Consider the following 21,529-nt stretch of genomic DNA (forward strand, 5'->3'; position numbering starts at 1 on the left):
AGAGGAATGTTTCACGCTCTACGTCTCTCTTCCATCAGATTATACAAAACAAAAACAAATTAATCAACTTTTTATACTATACTTTATATTTCTTATAAATAAATCAATAAAAAGATATATATTTATAAAAATAAAATATAAATGAATACAAATTAAATTATGTACATGTGCATATATTTTTTTAAATATTAAATATAATATATTAATTACATAATTACAAATAATTTATTCGTTTTTTTATAACATATATATATATATATATATATATACACACACATACACAGTATATAGATAGACATAAAAAATATCTGATTGTTGATTTTTAATTTGTTTATAAAATTACTTTTATATCCACTCATCAACATGAATTCAATCCAACACACAATTTTGCAATGATTATTTTAATGGAGCTCATACTTTCACACAGTGACAAACTGAGGGGTGGTTTGACAGTTTTCTGAGGGTTGTGGAGATACAATGAGGGGTAAAAAAAATACTTGCATTCTCTTCCGGAGCAAACAAACACCGCAAACAAACACGTACAATCGAAATTCACACAATCAGGAAGAACAGCGTTTATGAGCCCGTTCACTACCTTGATCTCTCCACTCTGTCACTGCGACACAAATACAGTGACATAACTGTGCAACTGTAGATTTCTTTATTTGTATCGTAAAATTGCATAATCAATTCATTCATACTTCGAACCAATCAGAGCTGACGTACTGCATCATGTGACCGAGGGCAGTAAGAATCAGCCGTAACACTATTATAGGGGCCAACAGAGATGTTGAAGAGATAAAAACACTGTCAATTTTTGTATTTCTCCTCTAGCTTTTGAAAAACTAAAGTGGCGTGATTGTTCAAAAACACGTCCAGGTCATATTTCACATTAAAAAAACATAACAGACATATTTTGACTTTTAAGAAAATTAAGCCTATTTTTAGCATACATTTTTTTTTCCACATAATGACATTATTTTCATTAAAATTAAGCTTTTCATGGCCAATTACCAATTCTCATTACCATAATGTAAAAAAATATATTAAATAAGAAAAAATAAACATCAAGACAATATTTGATGTTGTTAATTGACTAATCTTGTCCAGACAAGATTAGTTTTATTCCTATGTTAAATTAAAATAATGCTGTTGTTTTTTCGCATTACAGTAATGACGAACGTGTGCAATTAGCATGACAATAATGTCATAGAATAATGCAAAAAGGTATTAATTTTCTTATGCAAAATTTCATTTCACATTTTTTTCCTTTTGATTTTGGGGTTAAATATAACATTTCTATGTGTGATTCACCCGAGATCATTGAAACAAAATACAAACAAAACGAAAACGATACAAATACTCAGCAGGATAAAAGTTTTACACAGAATATGTAGTGTTGTGCCGTCAAAAGAAAACAAATACAATGATTTTCACATAAATGACCGCTGCTTCATACATTTCCATCTGAGTTAGCAATAGAAATACACCGCAAACTGACAATTTGCGAAAATATGAATGGTGAATATTGTGAAACCTAAAGTTGTCACGAGTGCCCGGCATCCTAAAATGAAATGTAACTTCACCCTCGGCTGTGCTAAGGCACTGGCTAGATAGTGACTTATACCTCATAGTTAAAGGTAGTTAATACTTATCACCCAAGAATGAAAATTCTATCATAATTTACTCACCCTCAAGTTCAAAACCTGTATGAGTGTCTCTCTTCTGCTGAACACAAAAGAAGATATTTTGAAGAATGTCGGTAATTAAACTGTTGATGGTAGTGATTGACTTCCACAATAGGTAAAAAAAAAATACAATGGTAGTCAATGGGATCCATCTACTGTCTGGATACCGACATTCTTCAAAATATCTTCTTTTGTGTTCAGCAGAACAAAAAAACGAATTTGTACAACAAAGGGTAAGTGACCGATGATAGAATTTTCATTTTCGGGTGAACCTTTAAGTACTTAACCATTAGTTGTCAAATTTAGCTTTTTATACTAAAACAGCATTTGGTCCAAAACTTCACGTCCATCTGAAGTAATTCTTTTTCGGACTTTCTACAGATTAATAACCAATTGTCACGCAATTCACACATTTAATGCTCACTAAAGAATTGAGTAAATCAGGTTCATATTTCAATTGCTAACCTATTCGGAGACTGCCATTAAAAACACGATTCCATCCGTTTTCAAGAGGCAAAGCGCAGTGCATGTGAATAAATCTCACTAGTAAGTGATTAATGTAAAAAATAAAGTAAACCACGCACACAGAAATAAAACACGTAGACAGTAAACAACTAACTGGCATTAGTATGATCAGTAACATACCTGGTTAAACAGGATCTGGTTTGTTAAACTCCAGTGTTTTAGTAGCTTTGTAGTTAGTGCTGAACATTTAGTGGACTAAACTTGACTGTTAAAGCAGTGCATGGGAAATAATGTAGGCAATATTTTCTAGTAGCACTAGAAAAAAATAGATAGTTATTAATTCTTTTAGCTGCTTAAGTCTTAAAAGTCATGGTCCTTCTGAAAGAAGTGATTTACCCTGGATTACGACATCTCGTACGAAATGATTCAGACCGTATTATCGCCTAAACCGGAATGCGTTTGCAGAAAAAAAACAGAAAAAAAAAACAAAACAGCCTGTGCTTAGTGTTTGTTTTCAGTCTGGGCTGCTTACAAGCAAAAGAGGAGCAGCGTTCTACCGTATGATGGAATAGAGATAGAGACGAAAGGGTTTTGTTGTTCGTTCTCTCCCTTCCGAACGCGTACCCAGACGGGAGAGCTGTAGTGGAGAGCTGTTCAAAGAACCATGAAGAGGATGATCACCACAAACAGGACGGCCAGCAGAATGCCAATAGCACACCACTGTCTTCGATCTGCAAGAATATAATGAGTTAACACACTCATATTTAGGTTATCAAGAGCTAGAGGTTTTATGGTGAAAGAACAACTAAACGTTCCCAGAACGATCAGGAGATGTTCAGATTTAATTCTTGGCCTCTCGACAAAATGCTTCCTTTGAAAAGGTCCGGAAGTCTGACTTCCTGTTAATGCTTTGCTATATAAAGGTCACTGCAGCCAATCACATTTTAACTGCAACAGGAAGTTCAAACACATGATGGATTTCTTTTGAAACAGTGCTAACTTTACGAATCATGACTACGTTTTGCTTTTGGATCAACATAAAAACAGTAATTTCAGAACAAATTTGAATGTACAGACGAAACGCATAAACGTTATGTGTCAGATAGGGTGTCAAATGTTAAAATGAGAGGTTTCAGCGTTCTGAGAATGACTTGAACCGTGCGAGACAGTAACTGAAGCATGTCTGCTGCTCTTCCGCTGCAGTTTTACTCACCGCTGGTCATGTGAGAAACTTTAGCCAGTTTCTTCATGACATTATCCAGCCTGGATTGAGTGCTGTCCACCTCATGAGAAAAGTCATCCAGCATTCTGCAAATAGGCCAGACACACAGTCAGAATCGATTCAGGAAGTTTAAAGGTCGGTTAACTCCCCCACACAGACCACACAAACTGTCAGGATTTGGGCCAGGAGTACATGTACAACTTTGTGTTCGGATTTTGTAATTGATGAAGAAATAAAGAAATTGATCAAATATAATAATTATTCATAAATATAAATGTTAAATATATTTAAAATAAGTTTAGATATATTTCAAATAAATATAATTATATTAATTTGATATATAAATGTTCAAAATATTGAAAAATTAAATATAACAGAATACATATATATATTATTTATTACATAAGTAGACAAAAGTAGTGTGTTTGCTCTTCCGCCATTGACGCTCGTTGTGAGAAATGCTGCCAGAATAGATCCAGCAGAAACAAGCGGAGTGATACAAATTGTGAAACAGTTTCCATGTGATAATAGTAGAATATTGCATTGCTGGAAAAGGCTCTCAGCCAATCATATTCGAGAACCAGAACTGTTGTGCACGTGCGTGTGTGTGAGACTTACACAGCTTGCTCATCCAGCTCTTGGCCGATCCTTTGAGACATGTTCTTCAAGACGCCAATAGTCCCCGAAACTAACTCTAAATGCTCATCCTGCTGTTCTGCTATTAGCTGCCATGTACACACACACAAAAAATAACACATTGCCCTGATAAGTGCTCATAAATACTGTAGAATATGCTAATCATATGATAATCACCTGTTAATTGTGGTATGATGCATATATTGACATACATATTGCTGGGTCTGTTGTTCATCTATGAATTGGGAGTTTGCCGTCTGCAGCTCCTTGTCCAGTCTAGTGTATTTATCAGCACTGGGTTGCCAGATTGGGCCACGAGACCCACCATCGCCCATTAAAGTCTAACATAAGAACATCAATAGTCATGAGGTGATATACAATCTGGAAAATCATAATCTGACACTTGCTTCCATAGCTTAAGTACAAACCTGTCGAGTTTTCCTCTCGGACACTGTAACGGCCATCGGACTAGTCATGTGGTCTTTCATCTCCTGTAAAATGAAAATCCATTAGAGATATTCATCTACCACAGGTGCAGATGTGTGTAAAGGCCTGTCACACGCTATAACGGCAAAGATATGGTTTTAAAAATAGTTCTAAATATAGCAGTCCACACCTCAACTATAACAATATCAATAAATCTACTCACTCTGACTGTTTGCCTTGTGCTAGTGATGAAGGCTTTCCTCTTGGCCAGCTCCACCGCATCAAGATTGAACTTCTTTGGATTGGCCTCCACAATACTTGAAGAATAGGTTAAGGCTACAACCAACATATAAAAGCCAGAAGAACATCAAGTCCACATAGGCTACCAGAAACAAAAGGATATTGATAGTCTCATCCAAGTCCTCCAAGTCCCATTCGATGGACCTCAAACTGTTCCTCAGCTCATTGGTGGTCCAGTCCACCTCCTCCTTGCTGGCTCCACCCGGGTCCTGTAGCAACTCCATCCATCTCTGATGAAGCCCTTGAGCCGTGTTCACAGCCTTCTGCACCTCTCTAAGGAAAAGCAATCAATCAAAACACTTCGTTACAAATTATGGTGGGTTAAAAGTTTCATTCGAATTGTTTTATTATATTGTTTTTGTACATTTTTATATCTTGTTTATTTTATTTACATTATTTTAACTTTATGCACAGCACTTTGGTCAACCTAGTGTTGTGTAATAAAAAATAATAAAAAAACTATAAAATGTAAGTGAGGAACCCATCATTATTTGAACATTGACAATGCCAATATTCTGTTTGACACGTAAACACAAACATAGTGTTATAAAGTAATTTTGGGGTATCATACCATGATAATTCCAAATTTTGGGCGGTATCACATGGAAATAGCATGGTAGTCTGATATATATCCAAGGTACTTCCAATTAAACCATGATACATTTCCAAAAAACGTGGTATTAACACGGTACATTTTTGTAAGTGTAATATAGCAAAGAGCAGATGTTTGCTAACATACACCAATACCACTTAATAGGAAAACAATTGAGATATCGATCTAACGGCATGATATAATAGTGGAGAGAAATCGATATTTACGGTTGCCATGACAACAAGATAACGATCTTACTAAAACAGCTGTTTTAAGCGGTATTATGACCTGCTAAAGTATGTACGCGCTATAATATAATTTGTGAACAGAAAAGTTTAACCATAGAAAAACCCTTTGAGTTAATAATCCGATTTCTCCGAACTCGATATATGATATTCTAGTCCCACAGTAACCGATCTAAGCCATAAACTCACCCTTTCACCACGAAAAACGGATCTTCCATCGACATTTTGGTGCTCAGATGAGTCGATTCTTGAGCGAAAATTTCATGCTCCTGACCGCGGCTGATTTTCTTTAACAAAGGAGGTCGCTCAATGTGTTGTTTACATGCGGGACGGAGCCCGGATCCGCTCAGCCGCCATTGCTCGGCGGAATCACATCCGGGTGCTTGAGCGTCTAGACACGCGCGCGCGCACACGAGCCTCCCGGTAAATAAACACCAGCGTGCTCTTTTTTTTTTTCTGCGTGGGCTGTTTTGGTTTGTTGTTGCCGTAAAAGAACAAAGCAATATTGCTCCAGAATGCACGGATATGGTTCAAATGTGTATAGCACCGTATTTTAAATTATGAGCAAAAATGGTTTAATTCAGATACCGCTGTATCAATAATATGTTGTAGTTAAATACTTCAACACCTCTTACGTTATATCCCGGACGATGTTGCTGTATTTTTTATTATTAAATATTACAATACTATATTGTAATTTTACTATTACCACCACTTCACTACTATTTAACTATTATACAAATTATGTCATTATACATAGTGATAACAATAATATTATTATTATTGGTAGTACCATAGTATTGTGATGATTCCTGATGGGTGGTTGAAGTATACTGTGGTACTGAAATTGATGTACTATGGTATTAACTTTGTAATCATTCTTACTCTTTATATATATATATACATATATATATATATATAAATACCATGATAGGACCATGGTACATGTCCAACAATTGCTCAATTTTAAACATTTTATTACATGGTACCATATGAAAGTAACAAGGTATACCATCTGATACCATACTGTACTGTGATTCCACTAATGTTCTTTTATTTACATAAACTCTAGGTTTACTTTGATACACTGCATTAATTAAACACCTCAGGTCTGTTCTCAGAAAATATAAAAAATTAAAATACATTAATATAATCTGAAACCACAGTAATAGTAACTATGAGTTTGCCACTGGTTTCTATTAATCATTGTAGCTGTGTACCTTGTCTGCCTCCTAAAGCATCATGCTTCATACATTATTCATCAGAACACTGCATTCTCATTAGTTGACTATCTACACCAGTGCTAGTGCTGTCCACTGGTAAGAGGACATTGTGTATGATGTAAAACCAGCAAACCAGCTGGAAACACTTCAGCTCGCCTTTAGTAAGTAAAGCTGCATAAATTATTAATCAAGTCTGGTTTTATTTAGTTGCCAGTTTCCCATCAACATGAGGACCTGAATGAAGAATAAGGAATATGTGAGATAATATGCATGATAGCATATATGGATTGTATACCTGTATTAAAAGGATAGTTCACCCCAAAAAGGATTGTTTTTCTACACCTGTATGATTTCTTTCTTCTGTTGAACACAAAAACATAACATTACCAACATTCTTCAAAATATCTTATTTTGTGTTCAACAGAAGAAAGAAACTGTTGACAAGTAAGATTTGGAGCAACTTGAGGGTGAGTAAATAATGACAAAAAAAGTATTTTTTGGGTGACCTATACCTTGAACTGCAATCCATTAACAGCAAAACAGAGCTGGATGCTGATTTATAGTTGACAATATATAAGCCTTTTTATATTCGTGTCTATCAAAGATACATTCTTAATCTAACCAAGGATTTCACAAAGATATTGTGCGGGAGCCATGGCTGTGATCGTTTATATTTAGATAAACGACCTCTGTAAGTGTCTTACGTCATAGCCCGCTCTTCCTGTCAGGTTTGTTTATGACCCACATCTTAATGCAGGGAAACTCACAAACCAACGCACGAGGATTAGGCCTATAATTAAAATGTACATATATAGCCTAATGAAAGCATGGCCATTAGGAAGCATTATCAGCAGGATCAAATCTGCAGTGCGTTCATTGTAGTTCATGAGTAGCAGCTAACTGTTTCTTCAAACAAAACATTGCCCTTCCCCCCACTAACAGCTCCATTCACATTTGCTCAGACACCGCAATGGATTTGCACAATAGAGTCATGTGACACGACTGTAGCAGACAAACCATTACATCAGTCGAGGAAGTCAGTTGAAAAAATTAAAGGGGAAGTAACCCTTTTTCTTATAAAACCAGAACTGATGCTATGTGGAAACTGTAATAATACAATACATGCATGTATAGTTCTAAAAAGATGTATTTAGAAACTAAATGTATGACATAATGATCCTACCGCGAAAAAGCCCAGTGACATGTAAAAACATGTTTTACTTTCGATTACATGTCGATTTTGGCTTGTTATTTGATTCTATTTACTTACGATAGAGTCATTGTGTTTTAAATATAGACGAGCTTAACTATATGTCAAAACAGCTGAATACACATAACGAATTATAAAAATATCTGTCTGTTCTAGCTTGAAAACATTTCTTTCCCTTTAAACAGTTCTCCCACGTTAGTATTTAAATATGACTCATCGCCAAAGCGCTCTCCCATTGGTCACCGCCTATTTGGCGGGGTGTGATTCACAACGGTGGCAGAACTCAACTCGAGATGTGATTGGCTAGTGTAGTCGCTGACGCTGAAGTATAAAACCGAGTTAAAAATAGAAACGGTCTCATTCCTCCCTAGATCATTGTTGGGTGCAGAAGAGAATGTGTGAGGTAATGAAATCTCCTACACTCGGCCAATAAAACCGATATTGCATTTTGTGAAGAATGAGGCTTTTGTCAACAAAACAAGGGACAATCTGATCTACAAGAGGGGGAAGTTCTTGTACGTTATCTAATTAACGTGTTTCTGCGTCGCTGGCCAATTCACAGTAACGTTTTGAGGAGAATCCAGAGAGGAAATCAAACGTGAAACGCTTGGCGAACTTTGTACCGTGTGTGAACTTCGGCGTTTCGACTCTAGCCATGGAATACAAAGTGGAAGCCCACCGGATTATGAGTATTTCCTTGGGGAAAATCTACAACTCACGCATTCAACGTGGCGGCATTAAATTGCACAAAAACCTCCTGGTATCGCTGGTCCTTCGCAGCGCACGTCAGGTCTATCTGAGCGACTACTACAGCGGCGCGTGCCTGAACGCTCAAGGCGAACGCGAAGGGAACGAATGGGACATTATGGATTCAGAGCGGGAGAAATTCCCTCCCTCTACAACGGAATGTGAAAGCCCAGAGGAACCTCAACCAAATAAGCAACCCGAGGCGAGTGAGAAAGAGCGGGAATATCGCGAAAACGACGACGAGGTGAAATCAAACCAGGCGGATTGTACTTCCACTTTACAACAAGAGCAAAACCAAAACTCTTCGTTGGACTCTGTTGGTAACGTTTCATCTGAAACCCCACCGGAAACCATTAACGAACCCAAGGAGAGTCCCTCAGACACTACAGTAGCAGAACGTCAGTCAACGCCTGTAGAGAACGGGGAATCACACCAACCACCCAAAGCGCACGTTTGTTCAAACAGGAAAAGAAGCGCGGAGGAGTCGGAAAGAGACGATTCGCCTCTAAAAAGGACCAAAGTCGCTTCCTCAAACGTTAAAGAGGACGAGGAAGGCGAGGAAATGGACACAAGTAACGTGTCCAACCTCATAACGATATTTGGTTCCAGTTTCTCAGGACTTCTCAGCAAGGACAGCGCTAAACCTGAGGCTGAGGCTGAAGAAAGTGGTCAAATCTGCTGCGACCAAATGTTGAAGAACCTTAACCCTTGGAGTACAGCGATAGTCGCTTTCTAACTGTATTGTACTATACTTCTTATCCGGGTTGCCCTGCGTGCATTGGTAACACGTGGTCAGGCCTGGGCTCAACATGGTAGTGTGGGACTTCCCAGCAAGCATGAGTGGTGCTACCAAAGTACAAGCTCAGTTTGGCCTGTGAGATGTCCGGGCATGCCTTTCTAGTGAAGGAACTATTTGAATGCTGGTGCTACTTCTTGGGATTACAGTTCTTGAAGTGTTGAACTCTCTTATTCAGACAATTCAAAAAAAGCCATGTGAGCAAGGGGTATTACAACATATGCAAACGTGTCATGAAGGTCAATATTACATTGTCACCGAACCGATTCAGGGTCGACCACACCAAACTTGACTGTACGAGGTTTAGGCCACTGTTTTAATGTCTTTGTTTTATAAAGACCTGTACATAATGTAATATTTGAGTGTGTGTATATATTGCTTACCATGTCGCATTCTGAATCTATGTATTTTGGTATCATGACAATTTACGTGGTGCTCACGTATTAAAAAATGTGAAATGACACATTGTTTCTGTCCTTTCTGTTCATGAGTGGAAAAGTTGAGAACGTGACTTGTCACATGACACCTCATCTACCTTTATGCAAATTATATAAGATGTTTTCAACATAAAAATTCCAAGGTTCCAACAGCGACAGAACTTTAAAATTGTGATTTGCAGTAATTAATGGATATTACTGATTCTAAATAGTAAATGTGAATATATCCTATATAATAATTTAACATTTCATTATCAAACATTTCAATCTGAATGCAGTCTCTAAATTATATAAATATGTATTTTATATAATATATAACAAAACTATTCTATAAATCACACATGGAAATTTAACTCCCAGAAATTAACTGGTCAAAAGGTGTGAGAACCATGTACTGTAAAAAATGATATGATCAATAAGTTATGACAACATGTTTTTACATTGCTTTAACTCATCAAAATAAGTGAAGCAATTTTAAAACTTTTTTTTATAAGTTACACAAGATTCAACTCATTTTAAGTTAGTATGTAATTTAAGTTGAAATGACTTAAACATCCAAGTTGATTGTACTTAATGATTATATTCAAACACTAACCCTAAATTGCACATTATTGACTCCTATATTCAGAATCAAGTATGTGAAGAACATGTTCTTCACACTTGATCCTGAATATAGGAGTCAATGATGTACAATTTAGGGTATTTATATATTTAAAATGCAGCTTCCTCAAACAAAACTATTTAGCTAGTCCAAAGTGATCCGACAACTTTGAGAAGAACAAGAATGCTCAGCTGCTGTTCCATTGAATTCTTCCAGGCAATTTTTACTGCATGTTGTAAAGAGAGCTATTGTGCCCCTAAAGCATGTGTGGTATGCAGGGCTCAGTTTCAGCGCAGACTGCTGTCTCTTCTCGCAGGGCCTGTCTTTGGTCCCAGGCTATTCAACTTGACATGCCTTTTCCTACAAGAGAGTACAGTCATGATAGAATCACTGATGTCTAAACTTCTTTTCATGGAGCAACATCACTTGAGCAGTCTTGCATTATTAATAGAGGAGATATGATTCATAATTTACAACGAGGAAAGGACTTCATGCTCAAGAAGTGTTTCATTTTTGTACGAGTAATTATGGAGAAATGTATTTAATTCACTGGGAAAGAGTGCAGTGATTGTGATAAGTGGAATTGGAATGTGAATATGTACAGAAAAAGTCAGTTTATCTAGAATAAAATAAAGGAATCATAAATATGACTGAACTACATTAGGTTAAAAAGCTTTTGGGTCATGGAAATATCATTACATTTTAAAATTGGGATTTCCATGGCTGGAAAAGTCTATAAACGTATAATTTAGCATATAAAATATAATAATTACAACGATAATATATAATATTTTAAAACTGAACCTCTGATAAAAATCATTTTAAAAGCCTTCCTCAGTAATCAAATAACTAGAAAACAGGAAAATTCACTGGTGAAAAGGTGTGGGGGGGAAGTGATTTGTAAAGGTCAGATCAGGTAGAAAAAGCTCCTTACGGTTTTTAACAGTGTGCTCAGCTTTTTAAAGTGTGAGTAATATGTGTGTATATATATATATATATGTGTGTGTGTGTGTGTGTGTGTAAAAAAACAAACATTTCTCTATGTCGAAAGCTGACGTTACCAGCAGAACCAGCTTGGTGCCCGGTGTGGCCGCATTCTTTCACACAGACATGGGTAGCTATAGATAGATACATTCCCTTGAGAAAGACCAGAAGGCAAGAGTAAAGCTGCTCTCTCACCCTGCTCGTTTGAGAAATGTGGGTCATTCAAATCCCGGCCACGGCCAAGTCAGCTGACCACACCAGCACAGAACAGCAACAGAGCTGGAGCAGATGACGAGGGCGTGGCCTGACATGTACCTCTTGGCTGCAGTGCACTTTTCCTCAAATTTCTGCAGTCCCTTTAATAACGTAATACCTGAAGTTATCACTGACTTTGGTGAAGACTTTTACCTGAAGTCCGATCCAAAATCAATGTATAGATCTAAAAATGTTTGTCGCATGTGATGCAACATCACTGGCTGTTTCACAAACCATGCTTAAACACATCCAGCTGTCCTCTCCTGACTGGCCTCTCGCTCCTGCATTCCTCTGTCCTGGAAGGAAAGGGGGTGGGGGTGGGAGGAAAAGAGCAAAGTTGTGAAAACGTTTCCTGCCGATATGCAGTAGGAGAGCATGTGGGTCTGGAATGTTAGCGGGAACGTTGATCTGATTAAAGTTTTGGTAAATTATCAGGTAATGGCGTGGCAAATCAGACTCCTGCAAAATGACAATGCAACAACACGATTTTTGAGTGTTCTGAACTGTTGTTATGCTATTGCTCGGATGCTATGGGTGGTTACTTACTAGGCCAAGTTATTTGCACTATAAAAGTTATATTTCAATTGGACAAAAACAATAATTTTTCTTTTTAAAATGTCATGTAAATGCTCAATGTTCAACTGAAATCATAGTGATCCAGTTTTTGCAGTTTTCGTACTAAAAGTGCGGTCAGATTAGCGAAATTCTGCAGGCATAAAAGAACCATTATCAAGTATAGGGTTGCCTGAAGCACCACTCACATGAAGACACTTGCAAACCAAGCAACTTTCTGTTGGTCAACCTAGTAAATTCATTGAACTTGTTGCGAAATCTGCATGCAATTCCAGACTGAGTGGATTGAAATGACTGGATTTTGCCCCCAAAAATTTGCTGAACACTGGTAAATGTGACCGCACCTATTTGATGCACAAATATTTGATTGCACATTGGGTCATGAATTCTTAGACAACTTGACTAAAGTCTATGACAAACCATGTAAAGACACTTTATGATATTTTAGTCCATTGATATCATACCCCCACTTAAATATAAATCTATAGGACTTTTTAAAATCTAATTTATCATTGGCCAAGCAAAAATCAACAGTAAGAACATTTAATTCAATACTTGGCGTCAAATCCCTATCGAAAGTTTTAGCAATATTAAAAGTGATACTCAAATAGCTAATTAGCAAAGCTCTTATAATAGCTCTGAACAGCAAAAAGAGACTTAATCAAGCAATAAAGATAAGATGTCAGGGACTGTTTTAGGTGTATAGGTGATTTATTGTGTGCTAAGAGCCATGCCGTGTCCCTGTCTAACATGGTCAGTCCCACAGAGCAGGGCAGAAAGATGCCTGAACAAAACACCCGTCTGGATACAAGTAGAGACAAGATCTACTCCATCAGTTCTTTTGTTCGAAGCAAACAGAAAGTCAGGAAAACTTTTGACCACTCATTCAGCAAGATGGATATCTCCGCATTGACACATTGTCCCACGAAGCATTTCGTCAATGATCTCATCAGTCACCAGAATGCTACTCATCCACCTAGAGTAAACAAAGGTATTCAAACAGTATTCCTCCAAAACAATCTGAGGGGGTTGGGCAACAAGTGTGAGAATAATCTCACAAACCAATACGTGAACTTTCCCATATTCATGCGACAGCTTTAAAGGAGTCATCGGCCATTCAAATCAGCTTTGTGTGTGCAGGAATTACAGAACCTAATCAGAAGCCTTCAAAACACTAGCAAACCATCTGTAATCCGCCAAAAGATCAGAGGTGCTTCCTGTTTCAAAGAAAATAAATACGAAATCTGTGCATATTGTATTTTCTTTATTGGTGAGTAATGTCAAAATATGGCACCACGTCATACGGATTATCTCAGATTAGGCTGTTTATGTGAGACTGCAAAACAAACAGGGAAACTACTACTCTAGTGTGCAATAAAACCAAACAGGGAACTGAAAGTCGTAACCGCCAAGCAGTTAGAACTTTGAAACTGGTCTACAATGACTCAACGCCCTTCCCCCCCCCCCCGCAGGAGCACAATCACAAAGACAATTCGGCAGTGATCTTTTCAAGAAGGGGAGAGAGAAAGAGCCCTCGCTATGGCCCCGCTATTCATTCCATTTGACCCCTGCCGGAGCCCAGACAAACTGAAGTCTTTGTTTATCTTGGGAAACTGGCAGAGGACAGGAGGGGAAAAGGATTTGGGTGGGGGAGGGTGCCGAGGATTGGAGGAGGAGGTTGTTGGAGGGAAAATGGGACCGGGGGAGGGGTATCCTGGGAAAAATGCCAGCATGGGATCAGTGACAGGGCCGGGCTTCCTGAAACAGGAGCAGCCTGGGATGGTGAAGGAAGGGGGTGTTGTCGTAGAGTTGGGGGGAGGGTCCACCTTGAAGGACCGGGCCAGAAGACCAGAGACGAACTACACGTGCAAAACGTCACATTGATGTATGTTTCCTGTTGGGCGTGGGGTCGAGTTTAATTGCAGTTCCCAAAAGCTTTATAGACTCGGATAGCAAACAGTCATGGAACTGATATGCGAGGCTTTTGCAATGACAACAGGCCTAAACGTTTAGTTGTCTCCTCAAACGTTACAAGCTGGGGCATGTTGAGAGCAAAGGAAGCTTGGGGCAATTAGAGCAGACAGATGGCCGCTATGAGAAAGAAGGCTGGTGTACCTTTCTCATGCTTTGTCGTTACAGGAGGGTCATATGTGCCAACAGGAGCCGTGCCGTAGACAGATCTGAAAATAGTGAGAAATTTCACGTTAGTCAAACATTAACACACGCACTAAAAGCTACAGTGGGGAGAACAAGTATTTGATAGACTGCCGATTTTGCAGGTTTTCCCACTTACAAAGCATGTAGAAGTCTGTAATTTTTATCATAGGTACACTTCAAAAATCCAGAAAAACACATTGTATGATTTTTAAATAATTAATTTGCATTTTATTGCATGACATAAGTATTTGATCACCTACCAACCAGTAAGAATTCCGGCTCTCACAGACCTGTTAAGTTTTTCTTTAAGCAGCCCTCCTGTTCTCCACTCATTAACTGTATTAACTGCACCTGTTTGAACTTGTTACCTTTATAAAAGACATCTGTCCACACACTCAATCAAACAGACTCCAACCTCTCCACAATGGCCAAGACCAGAGAGCTGTGTAAGTACATCAGGGATAAAATTGTAGACCTGCACAAGGCTGGGATGGGCTACAGGACAATAGGCAAGCAGCTTGGTGAGAAGGCAACAACTGTTGGCGCAATTATTAGAAAATGGAAGAAGTTCAAGATGACGGTCAATATCCCTCGGTCTGGGGCACCATGCAAGATCTCACCTCGTGGGGCATCAATGATCATGAGGAAGGTGAGGGATCAGCACAGAACTACACGGCAGGACCTGGTCAATGAGCTGGAGAGAGCTGGGACCACAGTCTCAAAGAAAACCATTAGTAACACACTACGCCGTCATGGATTAAAATCCTGCAGCACACGCAAGGTCCCCCTGTTCAAGCCAGCGCATGTCCAGGCCCGTCTGAAGTTTGCCAATGACCATCTGGATGATCCAGAGGAGGAATGGGAGAAGGTCATGTGGTCTGATGAGACAAAAATAGAGCTTTTTGGTCTAAACTCCACTCGCCGTGTTTGGAGGAAGAAGAAGGATGAGTACAACCCCAAGAACACCATCCCAAACGTGAAGCATGGAGGTGGAAACATCATTCTTTGGGGGTGCTTTTCTGCAAAGGGGACAGGACGACTGCACCGTATTGAGGGGAGGATGGATGGGGCCATGTATCGCGAGATCTTGGCCAACAACCTCCTTCCCTCAGTAAGAGAATGGAAGATGGGTCGTAGCTGGGTTGTCCAGCATGACAACGACCCAAAACACACAGCCAGGGCAACTAAGGAGTGGCTCCGTAAGAAGCATCTCAAGGTCTTGGAGTGGCCTAGCCAGTCTCCAGACCTGAACCCAATAGAAAATCTTTGGAGGGAGCTGAAAGTCCGTATTGCCCAGCGACAGCCCCGAAACCTGAAGGATCTGGAGAAGGTCTATATGGAGGAGTGGGCCAAAATCCCTGCTGCAGCGTGTGCAAACCTGGTCAAGAACTACAGGAAACGTATGATCTATGCCATCGTATGATGGTTTCTGTACCAAATATTAAGTTCTGCTTTTCTGATGTATCAAATACTTATGTCATGCAATAAAATGCAAATTAATTACTTAAAAATCATACAATGTGATTTTCTGGATTTTTGTTTTAGATTCTGTCACTCACAGTTGAAGAGTACCTATGATAAAAATTACAGACTTCTACATGCTTTGTAAGTGGGAAAACCTGCAAAATCGGCAGTGTATCAAATACTTGTTCTCCCCACTGTACGTTCACACTGTCTGTCCAAATCCGATTATTTGTATATCAGATTGGAATCTGATCTACAATTATTGACTGTCCACACTGTGTATCGCAACTGTACAGATCCGATTTGTGTGTCCATGCAGCTCTTTTGGTTTACGGAATATCTGCATTGGTTTCAACGGTAATGACGTTGTGTTGGTAGGCATATGCCAAAAACAATAACAACTGCAACATGGAGGGGTTTGCAATACAGATGTCGTCTTATTTACAGCGCTAGACTACTTCGTCTTTATGAGGCAGTGGCAGAACCGTAAGAGGCTGGGTATGAGCGGCTTTATTCCGTGCCGTTTGCCGTCGTCTCTGCCGGTTTCAAAACATGTCTCCGTTATATTGTCGTTTTCTGCTTGTTCGGCACCTTACAACAATACAGCCTTGTTTCTGCACCGACTTTCAGAATGTTTCCTATAACAATGTCTGAAGTTTAGGGTTTACGTGGCGTGAGAAATTCACATAAACCACGCAAAATCCGATCTGGGGTTCGTTTCCCAAAAGCATTGTTAGCCAACTATGGTCGCTAGTTACGTCATTATCAGCATAGTTCAACGAGTCAGTGTTTCCCAAAACCATAGTTCTAATGAAGTTGTGTGGTTGGAACGACCTGTGGTTAGAAGCATAGTTTCTTGTTTGCATGACATGTGGACTCAATAAATCCTTATCTTGAGCCAAATAAGCAAGCTGACATTCAGTACAATCTATTTCTTTTATTTAGAATACATCCGACCTCATTTACGTCTTTTAGTTTGTCAAGAGAGATTTAAAACACCGTCGAATAGTGCGCATGTGCGAACGTGCTCTACTACGCAAGAACGAGTCTATGATTGAATCTGGAAATAAAGCAAAATAACTGAGAAAAATGAGAAATAGTCCTCAGATGCAATGTCCGTAATTTATAGCAAAACATCTAGCATTAATTCGATCTCAAACAGATTAATTAAAAGTAGTTATTACCCCCTCACCTGCGTGACATCATTAACCAATATGGTTGAACGACCAATTTGCGACATTATGGTTTGGGGAAACAGTTGTGACTAGCTAGTTGATTTTTTCAGCGATGCGTCGTACTATGGTAGTTAAGCAGCGAGTTACGCCGTTGTACGGGAAACACACCCCAGAGCAGTCAGACTGAAACGGATTTCCAGAAATGCACAGATTTGTAAAAAAAAAACTACTACATTTGATTTTTTGCTGTTCACACTTGCTAAATCTGATCGGATTTCAATTGACTATGCACAAAAATTGGATTTGGACTGGCAGTCTGAACGAGGCTTGATTCCTTCTGAATGGCCACTAATGTTGTTTTCAGAGATTTTAAACTAGATTTTTTTGTTTTTATAGAGAACAACTACTTTGTTGCCCACGTAAAAAAAAATTGCCGCTATTAATCTAAGTGGTTGACAGGGTGTTGCTAGGGTGTTCAGGGTGGTTGCCAAAACATTTCTATGCAGTTGCTAAGGTGTCCTGAAAGTTTTGACTAGACACTAAAACTTTTAAAACACTAAAGTGTCATGTGCGGTTTCAGCATGTTCTACTACATCCAAGGTGTAGTTTCTAGAGTGTTGATGCTAGGGTGTCCTGGCAGTTTGCCAGGGCATTACTGTGCAATTTCTAAGGTGTTCTGGTTGTAGCTTGTTTCTATGTAGTTTTTATGCAGTTGTTAGAGTGTTGCTATGTGGTTGCTAAGGAGCAAGTTTAAAACTATGTGCTGGGAAAACCATTTCTGCCTGAGAGTAAACTCAGAGTCTAAACTTTTTTCTTCAAGATTGAGTGTTGCACCGTCTCTTCAATTGAGAGTAAAAGAAAACGATACTTGTGAGAAAAAGTAAATAAGAAATAAAGTAATATTGTGAGACAAAGTAACAGTTACAAGATATTGTCACAACTGGGAGAAATACAGTCACAATTGTGAGATATCGAGTTGCATTTACCTTATTTTTGGCCATTTAGGAATGATTCAATATTTAGGGTTGAGGTATAGAACAAATGTTTGATTTGATCAAGTTAGAATTTGGCTAATTGGCACTGCAAAACGTTTGTAACAATAAAATCTTTATGTTCGCTTTAAAAGCTCTTTTTTTAGCCCTGACCACAAAAAAAAGAGGAAGTATAAAATTTTTTTTTGCTTGAGCAAAAATACCTTCGTAGTTTTCTCACTGTGTTAGTTCCTTGAAATGGTCAAAGTTCAGTTTAGAGTTAAAGGGAAATTTTCTTCAGAGGACTTTTTATTTGCTTACCATGACTCACACAATAGTTCACTAAATAGAGGTGATTTTTGTTGTTGTTCAGTGACTAAATCTTACGTCTACAGTTCTATTTGTCCTTAGTCCCTAGTAATGAATATCATAAATATTCCTTGATGGGAACTTTGTCTCTGGGTTGTAATGACATCACATAATCATCTATATCTAAACAAGTCCAAAAATCAAGGTCAGAACCGCCGGTTTTCTTGGTTTTGACGCAACAGTAAGTGTTTTTGTGTGGCAAAAGTTACCAGGGAGACAAAACAAGCTTTGCGCTGGAGAGTCAAAGTGGCTTAGTAACCAACAGCAGCTGCCACAACAATAAACACAAAGGAGCTCGCTCGAACACTATGCATAGTTTTACAGTAGTTCGTCCCATTCATGAAAACATACCTATCCGAACTTTATGAACAAAAATGGTGCCCATCATATACTCACTACTTTTATGAAACTTTGGTTGTTGGTCGAAATGTGGTCAACTCTTTTTGGGATGTAGTAATGAAAACTATCAGTACTCTTTGTCAATACAAAGAAAACATTGTACTGTAGTGCTTAGCAACAATTTAGTAAAGTGATCTCCGTCCAGGCACCGAGCCGCTCCACCTATTATAAGACCATATGCCGTATGGAAACAGTGAGAATATAAAGGACACCTTTTTCTCTCTCTGGCCTGCCACTGAGGAAACTCAAATGTTTGGACTCATTCGGGAGCAGACAGTTTTTGCTTCTGACTTGGCAACTGTTTCTAAAGTGAAGCAAACACAGGAGAAACAATGTGATCTTGATAAAAGGTTAGATTAGTACCAGAAAGAGTTTTACAGACAAAAGTCACATCAGAAACATTTCTCTAGTTTTTTTAAATAAATAAAAACTTTGATGTAACATCAAGAATGTTTGTTCTAAAAACAGAAAAACATTTAACTCAACCTAAGAACCCTATATAGCAAAAATGCGGAGGAGGGTCTTTGGTGAACCTAAGGTAATTTAAGAAACCAGTGAAGAATCCTTTTAAAGGGATAGTTTACCCCAAAATAAAGATTTGGTCACCTTTTCAAAGTACCTTAAAATCCAAACCAGTATGAGTTTCTTTGATCTGTGGGACACAGAAACAGACATTTAGGAGAATGTTCACACTGCTCTTTTCCGTACAATGAAAGTCAATGCAGGCGGCCACTGTATTTTCAGGAGATAACACCTCAGATGTTTCCTTGATATATGTGTCAGCTAGTAAGAGCTGTGCGAGTAAAACTCACTCCCCTGGCCTCAAGAGGGTCACTAGCGATAGACCCTAGAGACTGCGGTCTTTAGAGTCCTTGTTAGCACGCCCACCTCCCATGCTGGAGACACTGGTTTGAATCTTGCTCTGAGCGGGTCGAGTAGAACCGGAGGGGTTACATTGGTGCCGTGACCCGGATGAGAGTGGGGTTTAGGAGAGTGAGTGTAACGGAGGCCAGCTAGTAAGAGCTGTGTGAGTAAAACTCACTCCCCTGGTCTCAAGAGGGTCACTAGCAACAGACCCTAGAGGCTGTGGTCTTTTTGCATCCTTATTAGTGCGCCCACCTCCCATGCTGGAGACACTTGTTTGAATCTTGCTCTGAGCGGGTTGAGTAGGTTATGAATATGAATATGAATCATGCAGACTATTTTTGCAGTACATTTATTGTGCTTTTTGTCATTTTTTTGAGCTGTAAAGCACCTGTTCTCATTCGCTTTCATTTTATGTAGAAGAGCGGAAGAAGAATATCCCCTGCTGTGAAGAATGAACAACATGAGGGTGGGTAAAAAAAAAAAGCCAAATTTTCCTTTAACATATTATGAAAGAGAAAAAAAAAGACACTAAAGAGGGGACACTACGTCGTCTCTTTCTTCTGTCGTAGACCAAAATGTTCTTATCTCATTCAACACCTGCTCAGAACGAGCGCCGCCCTTGAACTACCCCATCTAAACTATCAAAGAACCGTTGAGGAGTTAATGTCATTTCTCATACACGTTTTCACATCTGAACAAGATGGAACATGTGTCCAAGACATGCAGCATTTACGTATGATGACATAGACGTAATAGCCAACATTGACTTTAACCCCTCTTAAATACGTTTCCCACAGTGCTTGGCAGTCCAGCGGGTCACACAATCCAGTTCATTAGCCTCCTGCTCTAGTGACCCGCAGGAGGCCAGCAGATTACGGCTACGCAGCCCTGCTCGCTGCGATTTCCTGCTACATGCCAAGTCAACAGATGCCTAAGGAGACTAGCGGATTTTATACGCAAGACCCAGACTGAGCCAGAGAGTGGAACCTTCCAGCAAGAGCTCAGGCTGAAAGTTGATCACAATTAGGAAATCCTGGGCCACCCACTGGGGCTGATGGTGCCACTTTAAAAATAGAGTTGTGTGCCGGGCCGGGAACACAGTACAGCTGAGTACAGTAGAAAAGAGTGATGCCCTTCTTTGACATGTGATAACATACACTAAACAAACATTACATTGCCATGTTTTTGGACATGGTACTATGGTAATACCAAGGTATTTTTTTAAGTCATTAACAAAAAAAAGCACTAAGATTGGACCATATTTTTTTGGACATGATACTATGGAGATAGTACCATGGTTTTTGGATAGTAATAGCATGGTATTTTTTGAACTCATTAACAAAATCATATAATATTATCATGATATTTTAACGATACCATTGTATTTTGGACATGGTACCATGGCGATCTCTAACAGAAAGTACTGTGGCGGTACTATGGTAGATTTATGGTATCAACATGGCACTTTAAAATATAGCTTGGTACTAAAAGCCATGTATTATGGTACTTCTAACTTAGATTACCATAATACATCCATGGTGCATGTTTAAACTACCATGATAGTACCATGTCTAAAATACCGTGGTACATGTCCAAAATACCATGGTAATACCATGGTACATGTCTAAAATACCAGTACATTTCCCAAATACCATAATAGTACCATGGAATCATGTCCAAAATACCATGGTAGTAGAATGGTCGTTTTTTCAATTAAGTGCTTAAGA

General features: G+C 38.8%; 3 protein-coding genes across 4 annotated transcripts; 1 reads left to right on the forward strand and 2 right to left on the reverse strand.

Annotated features, from left to right (window-relative positions):
* Positions 1 to 385: 385 nt before the first annotated feature.
* On the reverse strand, positions 386 to 5,961 carry stx6 (syntaxin 6). The gene is made up of 8 exons (XM_082138003.1): positions 5,764 to 5,961; positions 4,841 to 5,010; positions 4,661 to 4,755; positions 4,440 to 4,502; positions 4,224 to 4,352; positions 3,994 to 4,100; positions 3,367 to 3,461; positions 386 to 2,884 (listed from the first exon to the last, which is right to left on the reverse strand). The coding sequence occupies exons 1-8, from the start codon at positions 5,796 to 5,798 to the stop codon at positions 2,808 to 2,810; spliced, it is 771 nt and encodes a 256-aa protein (XP_081994129.1). The 5' UTR covers positions 5,799 to 5,961; the 3' UTR covers positions 386 to 2,807.
* A 2,393-nt stretch (positions 5,962 to 8,354) lies between these two features.
* ier5 (immediate early response 5) lies at positions 8,355 to 10,011 on the forward strand. Its single transcript, XM_082138667.1, has one exon. It carries the CDS (start codon positions 8,663 to 8,665, stop codon positions 9,488 to 9,490), a length of 828 nt encoding a protein of 275 aa, XP_081994793.1. The 5' UTR covers positions 8,355 to 8,662; the 3' UTR covers positions 9,491 to 10,011.
* A 134-nt stretch (positions 10,012 to 10,145) lies between these two features.
* Positions 10,146 to 21,260, reverse strand: LOC309475780 (uncharacterized protein). Of its 2 annotated transcripts, XM_082138671.1 has the most exons (5): positions 19,555 to 21,260; positions 14,516 to 14,580; positions 12,062 to 12,123; positions 11,768 to 11,928; positions 10,146 to 10,948 (listed from the first exon to the last, which is right to left on the reverse strand). In XM_082138671.1, the coding sequence occupies exons 1-4, from the start codon at positions 19,608 to 19,610 to the stop codon at positions 11,791 to 11,793; spliced, it is 321 nt and encodes a 106-aa protein (XP_081994797.1). In that variant the 5' UTR covers positions 19,611 to 21,260; the 3' UTR covers positions 10,146 to 10,948; positions 11,768 to 11,790. The 2 variants fall into 2 exon arrangements, with proteins under 2 accessions (XP_081994797.1, XP_081994796.1); XM_082138670.1 differs by having other exon boundaries at positions 10,146 to 11,928.
* Between the last annotated feature and the right edge of the window lie 269 nt (positions 21,261 to 21,529).

The sequence above is a fragment of the Leuciscus leuciscus genome (assembly GCF_965113295.1).
Source record: "Leuciscus leuciscus genome assembly, chromosome: 15".
In the NCBI taxonomy this organism is placed as follows: Eukaryota; Metazoa; Chordata; class Actinopteri; order Cypriniformes; family Leuciscidae; genus Leuciscus; species Leuciscus leuciscus.